Source organism: Bombus huntii, chromosome 1 (assembly GCF_024542735.1).
Source record: "Bombus huntii isolate Logan2020A chromosome 1, iyBomHunt1.1, whole genome shotgun sequence".
In the NCBI taxonomy this organism is placed as follows: domain Eukaryota; kingdom Metazoa; phylum Arthropoda; class Insecta; order Hymenoptera; family Apidae; genus Bombus; species Bombus huntii.
This window is the reverse complement of record NC_066238.1, coordinates 14,140,491-14,154,635: the sequence shown is the minus strand read 5'-3', so window position 1 is coordinate 14,154,635 and position 14,145 is coordinate 14,140,491. Positions and strand designations below refer to the sequence as shown.

Below are 14,145 nucleotides of genomic sequence, written 5' to 3'. Positions count from 1 at the left end.
GGTTGCACATTATAATCGTGTTGAACGTGAGAATAATGACAATGTTGTGTATGGAAAAATTGCTCAAATGACCATGACAATAGATGATGTAATATCGTGTAGGATTGTGTTGTTATTGACAGTATGCGAGAGTAGTGATTAAAATAAGTTGCTATTTTGCTATCAAGTTAATAGGAAAAACAAAATGTTTGTCTAAAAATATATAATAATTCTAACTATAAGATTAATGGTTTATTTGAAAGAAAAGAAACGAAGAAGCAGCTTTAAAATGATCGAAGATATGAAAAATTTCATACGATGAAATTCAATAGTTCTTGTGATAACTGTATTAAAATGATGTTAAAGTAAGCTCTATTGTTTTAATTAAAACTACATACACAGTCGCATCGGAAAATAAGTTAACGATCTTACATTTAAACTTTTTATATTTTTTATATTTTTTAATATGTTCTGGGCTTTTATAGAAATTAAAATGTTTGTAAAAATATATTATATAATACATATAGTTTATTATTATTATAATATACATAATTCATTTTATAAATTTACAGTTGATTTCCAATATTATAAATATTGTAAATGAAATTGTAATTTTAATTTTTCAGTGCTCTTCGTTTGATTCCGTTTGATTACATTAGATTACGTTTGATTACGTGATTAGTGATTACGTGACTTGTTTAAACTCGGTACATCCGACAAGACAATGTTCAAGTTCCTATAATTGTTCTACATCCGGCTGGTCAGTAAAGATCTGTTCCCTTAAACAGGAGACCATTATTTCAATAATTTCTGCAAAATCTATAAATCTCAGATCCATAAATCTGGCACAATACAACTACCACGTGCTCGCGTCGGTGAGATTGCAATTCGTCTTAATCATTGACGACACTTATAATCGCATCATAAAGAACAGCATTTGTACTCATTTTGTTCTTTGTCGAAGTACGAACCTAGCACAGTGATGGCTGAGTACGAGACCAACGTAAAGTTTTCTCATATTTGGTACCTCGATTTAGCTGACGAAAACCTGTTAAGATTCAATCCTTTCGATTTAATAATCAGTACAAATCACTATAGGTCTTTAATGTTGGACAGCCTGCGCGAAGGAGCAGCAAACAAATCTATCTATCGATCAAGAAATAATGTTAAGGATCGTCTTCGGCCCTGTTGTATCTCAACCCATCTATACTTTCTCTGTCACACCAAGCCATCTATATCTGATACCACGATTAGGTTTGAGATTTTCGACTCCCAAGTGTATTATTAAAGGCATATGCTTGAAATTTTCGGCTCTTGAGTACATTTTTAAGCTTTACGTTTGAGATCTTCGTCTCCCAAGTATATTTACAAGAATCACCATCCAAGACATGACCATTCAAAATGTACTTGGTACTGAAAATGCCAAACATGACCCTTCGAAATGCACTTGAGTATCGAATATCCAGGTTGTGACAATTTAAAATGCACTTTGGTCTCGATATCTTAAACATGACCCTTGAATTTGCCCTTTGAGATCCGAAAATCCCTGTTGCGACCCCTCGACCAGCTTCGCGGATAGTCCACGGGCGACGCCACTTTACAGATCACAAAAACGTCCTAAAACCTTGACGACCGCGGAAGCAATCGTATTTCGCTATCGAAAATCCTAGACCCGACCCTTCTGATCGCCGATTAGGTGTCAAAAAAATTCAAACGTAAACCTTCAGAGCGCACTTCAGATTCGGAAATCCCAGATTCGGTAATCCTCCGAAATGCGTTTGGGAGGTGGACTTGGGAAGCATAACTCTTGAAAACACATGTAGAGGCTGAGAATCACAAAGGGTAAACCGAAAAACGAAAGTGGAATGCGAAAGGAAGAGGAATATTACAAAATGTGTAAAATCGTTTAAAGATGAAACAAAAATTTTGGAAAGCTTTCCGTGTACACATGTGTTGAATATAGAAGTATGATGTAACATGCGTCGGTTACACGCCTGCGCTTTCGCAAGTAAGCTACACGGGCGATACTGCCTTCTAACGTCTCACCCCGTAATTCCGCGAGTGGTGGTACGCATCGTTTACGAGCGTAGCGATGAAGGTAGTGGTGACGTTGGTTCTATCGCTAATCATTCCTCGCGGTCCATATACGTGTTTTTTCGGTCAGTTGGTCAATCTTCGAAACGCAGGTGCGTTCGTATTTCTGTCACACGTAAACCATTTCTTCTCCCTCGATTTATTTCTTTTTTCATTTTCCAGTGACGTTGAATCTTTGCCATCCATATACGTGCGATTTACTATGCTTGTGAAACAGAATGCCAAAGAACAAAACAAACGATTTTCCGAATTACGAAAATTCCAGCTACTGTCGATGCGAAATTATCATCGAAATCAAGTTCCAGTGTAGTGACTCGAATAACATTTCGTTTTGATATGCAAAAACCAACAGTATGTCCATCGAGAAAGAAAGAACAAGGAAATTCTTTGAAAGCGCGCATGGCATGAAACTGAGTGCAGGATTTTATGTTTTGTTACTTGGGCTTGTAACAACAGTTACTTTTTGCACGGCGAAAAAAATAGGTGAGTGTATGCTGCGATAAATTCTGCGGGGGAAATACCACTTGAAAGTAATTGAAAGTGTGGAAATCACTTCGCGCATTATCTGCCTTTGACGAAATGTAAATAGATGAACTTGTCGGCAAGATAGAATCACATATTAACGTTATCTTTACGTCGCAAAACTATCAAAAATCTGTAAAACCGTAGTGCATTGTCGGTAAGATGGATGTTTTCAAATACGAGTAGATCCCATGTGTGATGGTGGAATAATAATTTCATTGTAATGACCACGAAGACTGTTCGAAAAGACAAATTAACGTGACGTAGATCCGACGAAAAATGTTATTCAACCGAATGCTTTTCTACAAACGAAATTGTCGGATCGATAAAGTTGTCTGGGTACTTTCGAAAGCGGTTACCTCTATTATTGAACGTCCAGTGAAACCACGCTGAGCATGCGTCATACAGCAAATACTACTCGTAAATACACACAATGCCCCGATGAACACGTGCTTCGTGTTTCTGATCGATAAAAATTGTTTCAAAAATCTGTTTTATCGGCTTCTTACAAATAGCAGGCAGTATGCTATCACAAAAGAAAAAACCTAACCTTAAGATATCAGTAATTAAGAATGTATTATTTTCATGATTATTGTCATCTCCTATTGTTAGTCATTTTAATCCATATTTTTTGTTACATTGTTAACTATAATCCCTTTGCAGATTCCGACGGATTTCATAGAGGTTGTAAACTTGAAGGATTACATCCATTTTTAATCGTGACCTACAAGAATATTACAATATCTGTAAGTTATTGCCTGTGTCATTAGCCTTTTGAATGTGTTTCTGATTCGTTACGAGAATAGAGGGGAGTAACATCGATATATTTCCTTCGACAATTATAGTATTTTATTCTTTACTTTGTTTAGCTTGATCTGATTAGCTATAACTCGCGTTCTTCCCGAGAATAATGAAAATAAATGGTGAAACTGTAGAAAAGCTATATCCTCTCCGATTTTAATGATTTTTGGATATGTTGTAGAAATTAACATTCTGAAAAACTTTTTCCTGTACATGCAGCTGTCGATCGATCATAGTTTCCAAGGTATTCGCAAGAAACCATCGATACCATTACAGTGAATTCTGTCCATAACTGTGCGTGCGTAAGGACATACACGTTTAAAGCCCCGTGCACAATTGTATATGCTAGACTGTAAGAAATATTTGTTATAAGGTAATTAAAAATGAATATCATTAATATATTGGAATTTATATTTGGTATTTGGGTTTGTGTCAATCTGACAACGCTTATGTAAAATAATAACAAATTAATTATAAAAATAATAGGAGAACGAATAATTGATATTATTTTACAAAATGAAATATTTGTTATCGTATAACACAAGCGTTGCCAGCTGCCTCACTAGATGATATTCATTTCTCATTCAAACATAATAGACATTTTTACAGTCTCGCATATTCAATTGTTCACGGGCCTTACCACAAGCTCGTCTCACCCTCGTTTGTATATATAAACAGAAGATAATTTTTTGCAAACATCTCGGGAATCATGGCCATCAGCTTATTTAACGATAGATGCATGTACAGGAAATTGGTGGTCAAAATGTTAAGCTTTACAACATATTAAAAAAATTATCGAAATCAGGGAGGACATAACTTTTCTACAGTTTCATCAAATAAGTTGTTAGAATAAACACGCTCATGTGCACTATTGTCACTAGGTAGACAAGATCACTGTACCACACGGGGAACGGGTAACGGTAAGATGCAGAGAACTTGGCAAATACAAGCTCGTCGGTGATCCTCTGTTGCATTGTCGTAATGCAAGTTGGAGCGGGAAACTACCCTCTTGTACTCCAACGACAGCGATTTCAAATTATACCGGTTAGTAAATGAATATTTCTCTTATTTCTAATTTTTTGTAATCTCTTTTACCTGTATAATTCGTTACTTATTCGTAATTTCTTACAAAAATTACAAGATAAGGTAATTGATCGCAGAAACGCAATAGAAACTATTGGTTAAAATATATCGACTCGTATACGTAGGTGTGACAATCATTGGAAATATCTACGTCTGGTATGTACTATTCTATGTATCTTAATTCGACGTTGCACAGCGACGATCGTACAGGACTGATCAGCACGACACCAAACTAACATAGCATGTTTTATGGCAGCGTCCAAAGTGACAACACGTGCGATGCGACAATGTCGTATTCGTCACTCCAGTTGATTGAAATTTAATCCTTCTTCGCATGGTCCGCCAACGAGGTCTAAACTACATACCTTACCAGTAGAAATCATACTTTATTGATTTTTGAAGTACAAAAAGAGCCTAGTACAAAGTAGCTAGAAAAGCTATTTGCAAAAATATATCCTTACTTTACAATGAAGCGTTTTTGTACCACTTTCTACATTTTATTTTCATATTATAAAATGTGTATAAACATATAAAAATAGTACTAAACAATATACTTGAATGCAATACTCAAAGTTAATATACCTGGACATGTGATATACATGGATCCACGTTGTTAAATTTTCTAGTAAACTTTATGTAGAAGTATTATATATGGATAATGTAGCATTGCCAATTTTTAATAACAATATCCTGTTTGGTCTGGTTTTAATTAGGAAAATCTCACTATTGTATTAATGAAATGTGTATTAACATTAAAAAATGTTCAAATTTTGAAAGGTTTCGTTGCCTGACTCGATCATCTTCTGACCCGTACGAAGGGGAAGCGATCCTACTTTGCTGTGGCTCTGTTGTGCGATCCTCTCAAGTGGCGTATGAATTTTCCCTCTGCTACGTTGGCTTTCCCTTCATTGCACTGTCCTACGACCGACTGATTATCTTCTTCAAGCTCCACCACTGTCCTATCCGTTTCTATTTCGTTATGCAATTAACATACATATTTATGAACACTGTCGTATTGTCGCACTTGTGGCTATGGGACGTCCAATTAGGACACAGCCTTATAAAGTTGGGAGTCCTAGCTATTCGGAATTCTCTTGCCATTTCTGCAATTTCCTTACCGAAACGAAATCCTGTTCCATTTAATATTTCTCCTCTCGTTGATTGTTCGAGGAGAAACAGAGGATGTACCGCCAACGATCGTGTTTGGATTACCGGCCGGTTCAGCAGCAGTCGAGCCATCTGGTGCTCTCGCCGTTTATCCTGGAAGCATTCTTCACCTGGAATGCCTATTCGCTAGAAAACTTGGTAATCCAGAATGGACTTGGACCTCGACATTTCGTCAATACTTGACCGGTAAGCCTTCTGACGATCGTCGACGTTTTATTGCGAATTGCGCATTGCGATACAGAGCGTACGAATTGTCGTATACGTATGTATAAATAAATTGTCTCCTACAATTGTAAGATAATTTTCTTCAGTTGTATGTTGAGACGTTTTTAATTAAGAGATGCTTACAGCTAGATTAATTATATATACATATATGCAATGCATAACGAAGTCAACCATTGTTTGCCAAATTTAATTCAGAAAAATTAACATAATATTAAGCTTATCGGTTTATGTATGGGTTCCCAATCGATTCTTGTAATAGTTTATACGATTACATCGGTCATATTTATACGATGGTATATCGACGCTTGTCGCATACGTGTAGCAAAAAGCTAGATAAAAGTTTCGTTTTATGTTGAAATGTTTGGCTTTGCCGATCGAAAAAGAAGGCAAGATTCATAAGGGAAACGATATCGTGATTAACGTTTTAGTTCTTCCTTCGAGTACGAGGGATTGGACGAGCACGTTAAGGATCATTAGGATCGACAACTAACAATCGCATAGTACAGTTCTAGTCATTGTAACAATCTTTTCGACAATTCAGGATGGGCGATCGCTGCTCGTGAAAGAGACTGGAAGTATCGATTATCGATATATTATGCGAAAACGCAAGATTCAGGAGTTTACACGTGCTCTACACCTCGTGGATTATCCAACTCCATACGTGTCCACGTTGTCGGTAAGTTCAATTACCCTCTTCTTTGTTTTCCCTTCCCCTTTTGCAAATTTCTATTTTCCAGTACGAGCAAATGTTTGGACGCATACGAAATAAATGCATTGTCATATTTGCAGATGTTCAATGTCCCGTTTTGAACCTACCCAAACCACCGTTAATCGGTAAGATCGAAGGTGCGCGTATGGGTCACGGAGCAACGTTCGAATGTCCAATTGGATTTAAACTAGAAGGCGCAGCTGGTATAACGTGTCAATACAACGGTAAGGGATTATATATGTGTACGTAATATTGTGGACGGAATTAAAGATGAAAGGAAGAGTTGAGGTGAGATCGTGGCGACAGCGATAGTATTTATCACTAATAAATACTTTCCCAGGTAAATGGTCAGCCGAAATTCCGCGATGCGAAACAATCGTATGTCCACCTATAGATAAATTCGATGATACAAGGTTGCAACTTCTCGAATACAACAATACGTTTGGTCGTAGAGCGGTATTTGCCTGCATGTGGGGTCATAGATTATTAGGATCGCAGAGCATAGAGTGCCAAGATGACGGTTCGTGGAGCGGAAGTACGCCTAGTTGCGAGGGTAGGCTTCGTAAATTCTTTTTCTATTATTTACTCGCGTAAAAAAGTGCAGTATATATATACTGTATATATATCGTACATCGATAACGCAGGAAACGCGTAACGTGATCAATTTTGCAGAAATCATCTGCCCGACTCCGTCGATACCAAAGAGTGGCCGTATTATCGAACAAACGAATCGCCATAATTCAGGAAGAAAACACCAAACGCGTATGTACAAAGTTGGTGCACTTGTCAGGTTTGCTTGCGTGCCTGGTCATCAATTGTTAGGCGAGGCCTCTGTAATATGTACAGAGAACGGAACATGGTCTCATCCGCCACCAGTTTGTAAGTTTTCATACCATGGACATAGTATTTAATCGGACGGATTTCGTTCTGTTACTAATAACACTTCCATATCATTAGGTAAAGTGAGATGTCCTTACCCAGGCGATCCGCCTCACGGACGAATCGCACCTCTTAAATTTTGGTACAAACCAGGTGATAATATACAGGTAACAGGTTAATCTATCGTTTTTTAATTTCGTTTTCTAATTTTCTCCTACTTATCTATAGATCTATCTGTATACACATATGTATATAAATTAAATCGAATTTTTCATCTTTCTTTTTTTATTCATCACGTTGATCGCTTAACAGGTAACTTGTTCACCGGGATACGTTACACCATTGGAACCCGTAAGGAAGCCAACTTGTCGAGAAAATGGAATATGGAGTGCTCCCCCACCACCTTGTAGGTCATATAAAGATGTTTAAAGAGAAAATGAATTCTTTAAAAATCTCATCAATGATAACCAGTGTCGTACCAATGTGTTGTAAGGCGCGAACAAACACGCAATTGCATGTCACCATATCGCCCAATTGCCAATCGCGTACCGCTCGATTAATAAATTATGCGGCAATCTAAACGATTCCATTGAAAGCATATACGATCTAGAGCACAAAATAGACCGTGTTTGATCGTAGAATAAATGATACATATCAACGAAGCTACACGATCGAATTTGTATGCATTCAAAACGATTAATTGCCTAACCAGTCGTTTTCTTGCAATCTCATATCGTGAGCGTTGACATTATATCGCTGTTCGAGATATGTATGTATAATACTTCGTGCATAACAATTTCGACAACGATACATAAACTTACCGTTAGACTCCAGCTCAACGTGGTTAGCTACGTTGTACGTGAATGCTTAAATGCAGATCCGTAATAATATCAGACATTTTTTTACTAACAAAATATTATTATAATATATTCCGGGAAACTAAGGAAACAAGAGGAACAACGATATTTAAAAACAAGAATGACAAAGAATTTAGAATAGGAAATAGAATGAGACGACAAAGATGATAAAGAAGGAAAAGAGAGAAGAGTAGAAGAATGGAGGGAAAAGAAGAGAGAGAGAGAAAGAGAGAGAATGTATGTGATAATACGTGTGCAATAAATGAATGCGATATAGATTACACGATGCCTAATTCTAACCCTTAGAAGATTATAGAATCTCACATTTTCCCCTTGTATGTGATACGTCTTTGTATGTAAAATAAAATTACGTTATTCTCTAAGATTTCGGGCTCTTATTTTTCATCTTTTGCAGTTACTCTAACTATTAAACTTTTGTCAGCCATTCCTTGGTTTTTGAACACAACCATTAAACTGTCGCGAATCGTAGCGAACCGCAACGATAATGTTTGTGATACCAACGAATCAATGGCGATCATTCTACCAACGGTCTACTGACTGAAATGTTATTTCAGAAACGAATTCCACTGACATTCCGTAAAATCAAAGATGTAAGATGGTCGACTAAAGATAAATTAGAACAATATCGCGGGATCCTTAAATTACATGGTAAGGGAATCTCGTGGTAGTCACTTGCGTCATAGTTGATTTTACAACGAAATAAAAATTTCTTATAAGAAGGTATACTACACGAGATGAGCGCGGATATCTTCGGCTGAACGTCAAATCAAATTTAATATTTTCCAATTCCATCATCGATGTTTTGCTTTTCTCTTTCCACCTTCTTCGGGGCAACATATATGCAATTCACCAACTTTTCACAATTAACCGTTTATGTTTTTACGTTATAAGACTGTTGACCGTTAATTAAAACTCTCGTTAATTAAAAATCTAGCACGCGAAAAGAAGATAAGACTGCAAGATGCTACAAAATTAAAGAAAAAGATATCATGGCAATTAAGTACGTACAAACGAGATGTAAACAATTATCGTCAAATTGTTAACGAGATAACGAAAGGAATTCCAAAAGGTCATGTACGTGGTTTATTACGAAGTCGTAAAAATTTACGATTAAAATGCCAAGGCCGAGAAATAGAAGTAAATCCTTTTTCCTCTTATTTTATTATTCGATTATTATTATTTATACGGTCCAAACGGCTCAAACATTTCACGATAGGCTTTTTCGTTGCTCCCGCGTAGCACATTTGTGAATCTATTTGCGAGGAAAACCATAGGAAACGCTGTCAATTAGATAAGCTTCGTTACGAGAAGAAACAAAAGATGAAACGATGTTTCGAACTACAAGTATGTTTCGTCCAACGACCTAAATACATATTGTATGTACCTAAGAAAGAATAAACTATACTATAGTCATGGAAATATGTATATAACACGACATACATATATACGTACATGATATAGGTAGAACACGCAGAGCTGTGCAATATTTACAAGGAAGAGAAAGACGTGCCATGGACTCGAGCGCAACAAAGATTGGTGTCGCGATATCAAAAATCTGTTGCGAGACAAAATGCAGCAAAGGCGATAAATTTAACGTATTCTTACATACTTGAAATCTTAAAAAAGGTACTTACTTAGTTAACACCATGCGATTATCCTTTCATTAGCTAATTGAAAATTCGTATTTGTAGGATGCGGTATATCACGAAATTTTATTGGATAGCTTGAAACAAGATCGTATAAGTCAATGTAAAGTGATACTTCGAACAACGATAATGGGTCAACTTGCAACCGAAGAAACGAATGACATCGAATCAAAGTACAAACGTGTAGCACGAAACGTTTGGAATAACATGAAGGAAAAAGAACGTATGCTGGAGATCGTACGTGAACAAGTAGAGGACTTGTGGTCGTACGCGCAATCCCTCATACGAACCGAAGTAAGTGTTATAAAGTAAATAAGTTGCGATAAGAGTAATTTGGTAAAGAGTAAAGTCGTGTTGCTGCTGTTGATAAAAGTAAACAAAACGAAATAAAAGAAAGATATTTCAACTAATGTAATACGAGTAAGTACGTGGCTACGTATGAACTACTTTGAAGTTTAAACTTTAAACGTCGTTGCGTGTGTAACAGAGTGAGGGGATATTAACTACAGAAATTATACGCTCTGGAACCACATCGAATAATGCGTTAGAAAAGCAAATAAGCTATTTGGAAGGAATATTCGATAAAATCAAGGATTCATTGTTGGTCCATTCTTATCGAGAATTGCTTTCAAGGTAGGTACATGGTTAACAAAAGTTAACAAAGTTTAATGAGAAATTGAAAAAATGTTAGCGCGATACTAACGTAGTTTCTCATTATAAACTGTACTTTTCTTTCGAAACGTTTATTTCGCAAATCATCATCAGGTTGGAAGAACAAATGAAACAACGAACACGACTGTTGGAACAATTTGATCGGAACGTGAAGGAGCGTGATTCGTTGTTAAGTAAGAAAAATGAGGCATTGTCCACTCTGTCTAATTTCGAGCACGCCCTTGTAGCCACTATTGAGGAGTAGGTGATGTTTTGTCATGCGAGAGTTTTCTTAGTATGCGCACTGCTACTGGTGTATGCAGATGAATTTTCTTGTAGGTATAACGCGGACAAAAATATCTTGCTGGAACAGATCGCGATGCAAAAGAAGCGTGAACTTGAACGAAAAAATTCAAAAAAGGAACGCGGTGAATTACTGATGGACATAAGAGCGGCTTTGCAGAATATGGTAGCGATGTTGATTTGTGTTAAAAGAGGTAATAAAATAGTAGCGAGAAAGCCAACGGAAGAATTTGATAAACGATTCGACATACCAATGATGGAAAAAATGGAGACAGAAGGTGATGAAAAAAAGACCGATAAAAGTTGCGAGTAAATTTTTCTGGACGCCTACATATTCTTCTTATCGTCCCGTATCTTTTTCTAGGTTTAGCATTATTGTCCACTGTTAGTAGAAAAGTAGGGGCACTATTCGGAATGAGCAATTTCGAACTGGACAAAGACAGAGAAGAGAGAGCGAAAGACTTGTATCAAACTTACGTCTCCAATTATCGTTCAAAGATCAAGTTCAAAGATGCGGAAGTGGAACCAACGGGTGATAATAATAGCAATCTACAGGATACAATAAATACTTGAACTATCCCATTCGATTCCATAATATAATATGTTCATAATGTTTCTTAGGTCTCATCGTCGAGCATCAAGCAATTGATTCATCGGTGCCAACGCGGGCAGAGATTAAATTAAGGAGTAAACAAGCTGTGGAAGCTTATTTAAGACTGGAGTGATGCCATTCTTCTCATTCCATTTCGAGATAAAAGTTACAACATCTGTCTATGTGTATGTTCGAATAGAACGCATGGAGTTTCGATGTTCTCTTTACATTTGTTTACATTTCTTTTGTATATGATATTCTTCCTTTATTTATTTATACACAAATTCTTTATCTTACAACTGATTTTAGCTATCAAATCTCTTCTTTATAAAATATTTTATTTCAGATGATTAACTCGGTCCCATCCCAAGCGTTCCTTTTTTATTTGTACTCTCAACCAAGAGGGTATTCTTTTATCAATATAGCACGCGTTTGGATACTTGTGAGGTGCCTTTGGCTCTTTGAAAGGATCAACGGTTTTTAGTTTTCTTAACAAAAATTCTTTCATTATTTCTTTGGGATCCCTGTACCTGTCTAAATAAAGATTAAATGGTTGTCTCAATGGAAACCACGTTTGCGGTTTAATGTATGGTTTTGGAAAGTCATACTGAAATATCGGCTCTTTTGCATCTATAAGTAAAAATTTGTAAGTACGTATATATAGACATATAATACATTAGTACGTTAGAAATACTGAATCCGATTACACGCACCTAGTACAGAATGATAAAACTCTCTCACTGTGGGATCCCAATCACTTTGAAAAAATGCTAGACCAGCTGGAGTAAGATATTCTTGATATTTTCGATAAAACTCCAATGTATTCCAATTACGTTCTTTTAACTGTAAGCTTAAACGTAAATACGCGATCTAAATGAAACGTAACGATATGATATTATCGCACACTATACGATCTACTTTTAACACTTTCTTACTTACCAAGGTTGAAGTCTGTTGTATTCTGCATAATCTAGGCGTTGACTTTGTTTGTACAGGATAAATATGTAACGATAATATCCTACTCCCCTAACTGGGATTGGTCTCAAATAATCCATTATTTGCTCACCCTCTTCTACTCTGTTTCCTGGAATATTTCCTCTAAATAGGAAGAAGAATGAGTGTAAGTTAATTCTATGGACCGAACTGCTTAGGTAACAAACACCTTGTCAACTTACAAAAACCAATGACAATATTCGTTGTTTGAGTTCTCCAAATTACCATCTGGTGTACACATCACCAATGTCCATAAAGTATCCTTTTGGGCTTTGTATTCAACATTTGGTAACGTATGTGCCTCTGCAGGTTTTATTACATTTCCTGTATAAACTTTGACTAGAGTATCATTATCGTCTATGTTGTAATTGATGTCAAGCTGTACAACAGGAAAGAAAAAAGCATTTCCAAATAAATCTTGGAAAATGTTATAATGATCTGCGATTTTTTGAATATCATATGGACTAGTTGTTTCTAACCAAGTATTTCTTGCTTCTTCTAAATTTAATGGCACTGTAAAACACATATAGGATACCATGGTATAATGAATACCACATGTACACATGTGACTGTCTCAATCAGAAATTTAGCACTTACACTGTCCACTCCTTATTTCTTTCTCAAAGTCCATGTTAGCTCGTTTGATTTTTCGTTCAGCCATCCAAGCCTGTTTTTTTTGCAATGAGGGTTTTGAAGCAAGAAAACCTATGTTTAATTTAGTTGGACTTGGTCCTTTCAGCACTATAAAAAAGAAAGAAGGTATCAAAGGTAATTATATCAAAAGAGGTTCACCTCACTGGCTTGAATGTTTTTCAAATATGTTGTCATGTGGCTCATAATTCTGAGCAAATTCACTTATACATATAACGACTGTGATGCTCAGCTTTAGTTTCCTAGATATCCATAAAACTGTTCCACTTACATTGGAGCCGTTGCTGCAAAGTGAGAGCGATAGTTGGTGGTTTTCCTCGAAGATGATGTCCATGTCGAACTTGTTCGACACGAATTTTTAAGCGTGAAGGTATATCTTTGATAAAACTTCGTAAAACAGGATTCGCCATAACTTGTAGGATTTTAAATGCACAATATACACATCGATTATTTTCCTATAACGAAACAAGATTGAACAAATTTCAAATCATTGGAAATAAATTGTTTCGATTAGGTTAAAATTTCGATAAAGGTTAAAATTTGAAAACGTTTATTAGAAATGTCATTAAAATAGAACATAATTTTCTGACTGATTTATTAATATGCCGCGTTTTTATACTCGTATAAATTTGAAAAATGTCAAGTATTTGAGATAAAATGACGAAAAACTGACAATAAGTAGAATAATTTCAAATGTTAATACGAGCAGTTCATCGGAGTTTCACTGGTTATTCGAGAATGTAAAAATTAAATGGATTGAAACGTTACGTACGATATATGTGTAAGATACTTATTCATATAAATAAATAAATTTGGTTTTACCGATTGATCGCAACAAATGAGCCAACAATACCATCGGGAGGTTAAGATCGGAACTCGTGCGTATTGTGTATGTATTATTTATACTTGTATAAGTGATATCAGATGATATCTATGATTTTAACGGGAACTTACAATGCGGAAAATCCAAAG

General features: G+C 36.0%; 3 protein-coding genes and 1 long non-coding RNA gene across 6 annotated transcripts; 2 read left to right on the top strand and 2 right to left on the bottom strand.

The window, feature by feature from the left end:
- Positions 1-1,597: 1,597 nt before the first annotated feature.
- LOC126869446 (locomotion-related protein Hikaru genki) lies at positions 1,598-8,701 on the top strand. The gene is made up of 11 exons (XM_050626007.1): positions 1,598-2,165; positions 2,236-2,556; positions 3,259-3,341; positions 4,278-4,440; positions 5,659-5,832; positions 6,413-6,547; positions 6,661-6,804; positions 6,921-7,133; positions 7,253-7,459; positions 7,538-7,626; positions 7,772-8,701. The coding sequence occupies exons 2-11, from the start codon at positions 2,427-2,429 to the stop codon at positions 7,886-7,888; spliced, it is 1,455 nt and encodes a 484-aa protein (XP_050481964.1). The 5' UTR covers positions 1,598-2,165; positions 2,236-2,426; the 3' UTR covers positions 7,889-8,701.
- Positions 8,702-8,864: 163 nt separating this feature from the next.
- On the top strand, positions 8,865-12,017 carry LOC126869790 (synaptonemal complex protein 1). Its single transcript, XM_050626781.1, has 11 exons — positions 8,865-8,985; positions 9,272-9,474; positions 9,577-9,681; positions 9,799-9,963; positions 10,029-10,277; positions 10,471-10,616; positions 10,749-10,895; positions 10,974-11,215; positions 11,302-11,469; positions 11,559-11,714; positions 11,876-12,017. Exons 1-10 carry the CDS (start codon positions 8,880-8,882, stop codon positions 11,660-11,662), a joined length of 1,635 nt encoding a protein of 544 aa, XP_050482738.1. The 5' UTR covers positions 8,865-8,879; the 3' UTR covers positions 11,663-11,714; positions 11,876-12,017.
- On the bottom strand, positions 9,470-10,115 carry LOC126869836 (uncharacterized). Its single transcript, XR_007691027.1, has 3 exons — positions 9,972-10,115; positions 9,790-9,892; positions 9,470-9,721 (listed from the first exon to the last, which is right to left on the bottom strand). It is a non-coding gene; the product is annotated as an uncharacterized LOC126869836 (long non-coding RNA).
- LOC126869492 (39S ribosomal protein L38, mitochondrial) lies at positions 11,748-14,135 on the bottom strand. Of its 3 annotated transcripts, none has more exons than XM_050626124.1 (7): positions 13,996-14,135; positions 13,445-13,628; positions 13,120-13,263; positions 12,705-13,035; positions 12,469-12,627; positions 12,243-12,379; positions 11,748-12,159 (listed from the first exon to the last, which is right to left on the bottom strand). In XM_050626124.1, the coding sequence occupies exons 2-7, from the start codon at positions 13,581-13,583 to the stop codon at positions 11,867-11,869; spliced, it is 1,203 nt and encodes a 400-aa protein (XP_050482081.1). In that variant the 5' UTR covers positions 13,584-13,628; positions 13,996-14,135; the 3' UTR covers positions 11,748-11,866. The 3 variants fall into 3 exon arrangements, with proteins under 3 accessions (XP_050482081.1, XP_050482071.1, XP_050482089.1); XM_050626114.1 differs by having other exon boundaries at positions 13,881-14,099; XM_050626132.1 differs by having other exon boundaries at positions 13,946-14,099.
- Between the last annotated feature and the right edge of the window lie 10 nt (positions 14,136-14,145).

Excerpts from the sequence above, each read along its gene's own strand:
- LOC126869790 (XM_050626781.1), top strand. The coding sequence starts at position 8,880 with ATGTTATTTCAGAAACGAATTCCACTGACATTCCGTAAAATCAAAGAT. Across the intron at positions 9,475-9,576 it reads GCCAAGGCCGAGAAATAGAA|CACATTTGTGAATCTATTTG; the intron begins GTAAATCCTTTT and ends GCTCCCGCGTAG. Across the intron at positions 11,216-11,301 it reads GGAAAAAATGGAGACAGAAG|GTTTAGCATTATTGTCCACT; the intron begins GTGATGAAAAAA and ends ATCTTTTTCTAG.
- LOC126869492 (XM_050626124.1), bottom strand. The coding sequence starts at position 13,583 with ATGGCGAATCCTGTTTTACGAAGTTTTATCAAAGATATACCTTCACGC. Across the intron at positions 13,264-13,444 it reads TTTGCAGCAACGGCTCCAAT|TGCTGAAAGGACCAAGTCCA; the intron begins GTAAGTGGAACA and ends TCTTTTTTATAG. Across the intron at positions 12,160-12,242 it reads GTTTTATCATTCTGTACTAG|ATGCAAAAGAGCCGATATTT; the intron begins GTGCGTGTAATC and ends TTTTACTTATAG.
- LOC126869446 (XM_050626007.1), top strand. The coding sequence starts at position 2,427 with ATGTCCATCGAGAAAGAAAGAACAAGGAAATTCTTTGAAAGCGCGCAT. Across the intron at positions 7,460-7,537 it reads GTCTCATCCGCCACCAGTTT|GTAAAGTGAGATGTCCTTAC; the intron begins GTAAGTTTTCAT and ends CCATATCATTAG. Across the intron at positions 7,627-7,771 it reads AACCAGGTGATAATATACAG|GTAACTTGTTCACCGGGATA; the intron begins GTAACAGGTTAA and ends ATCGCTTAACAG.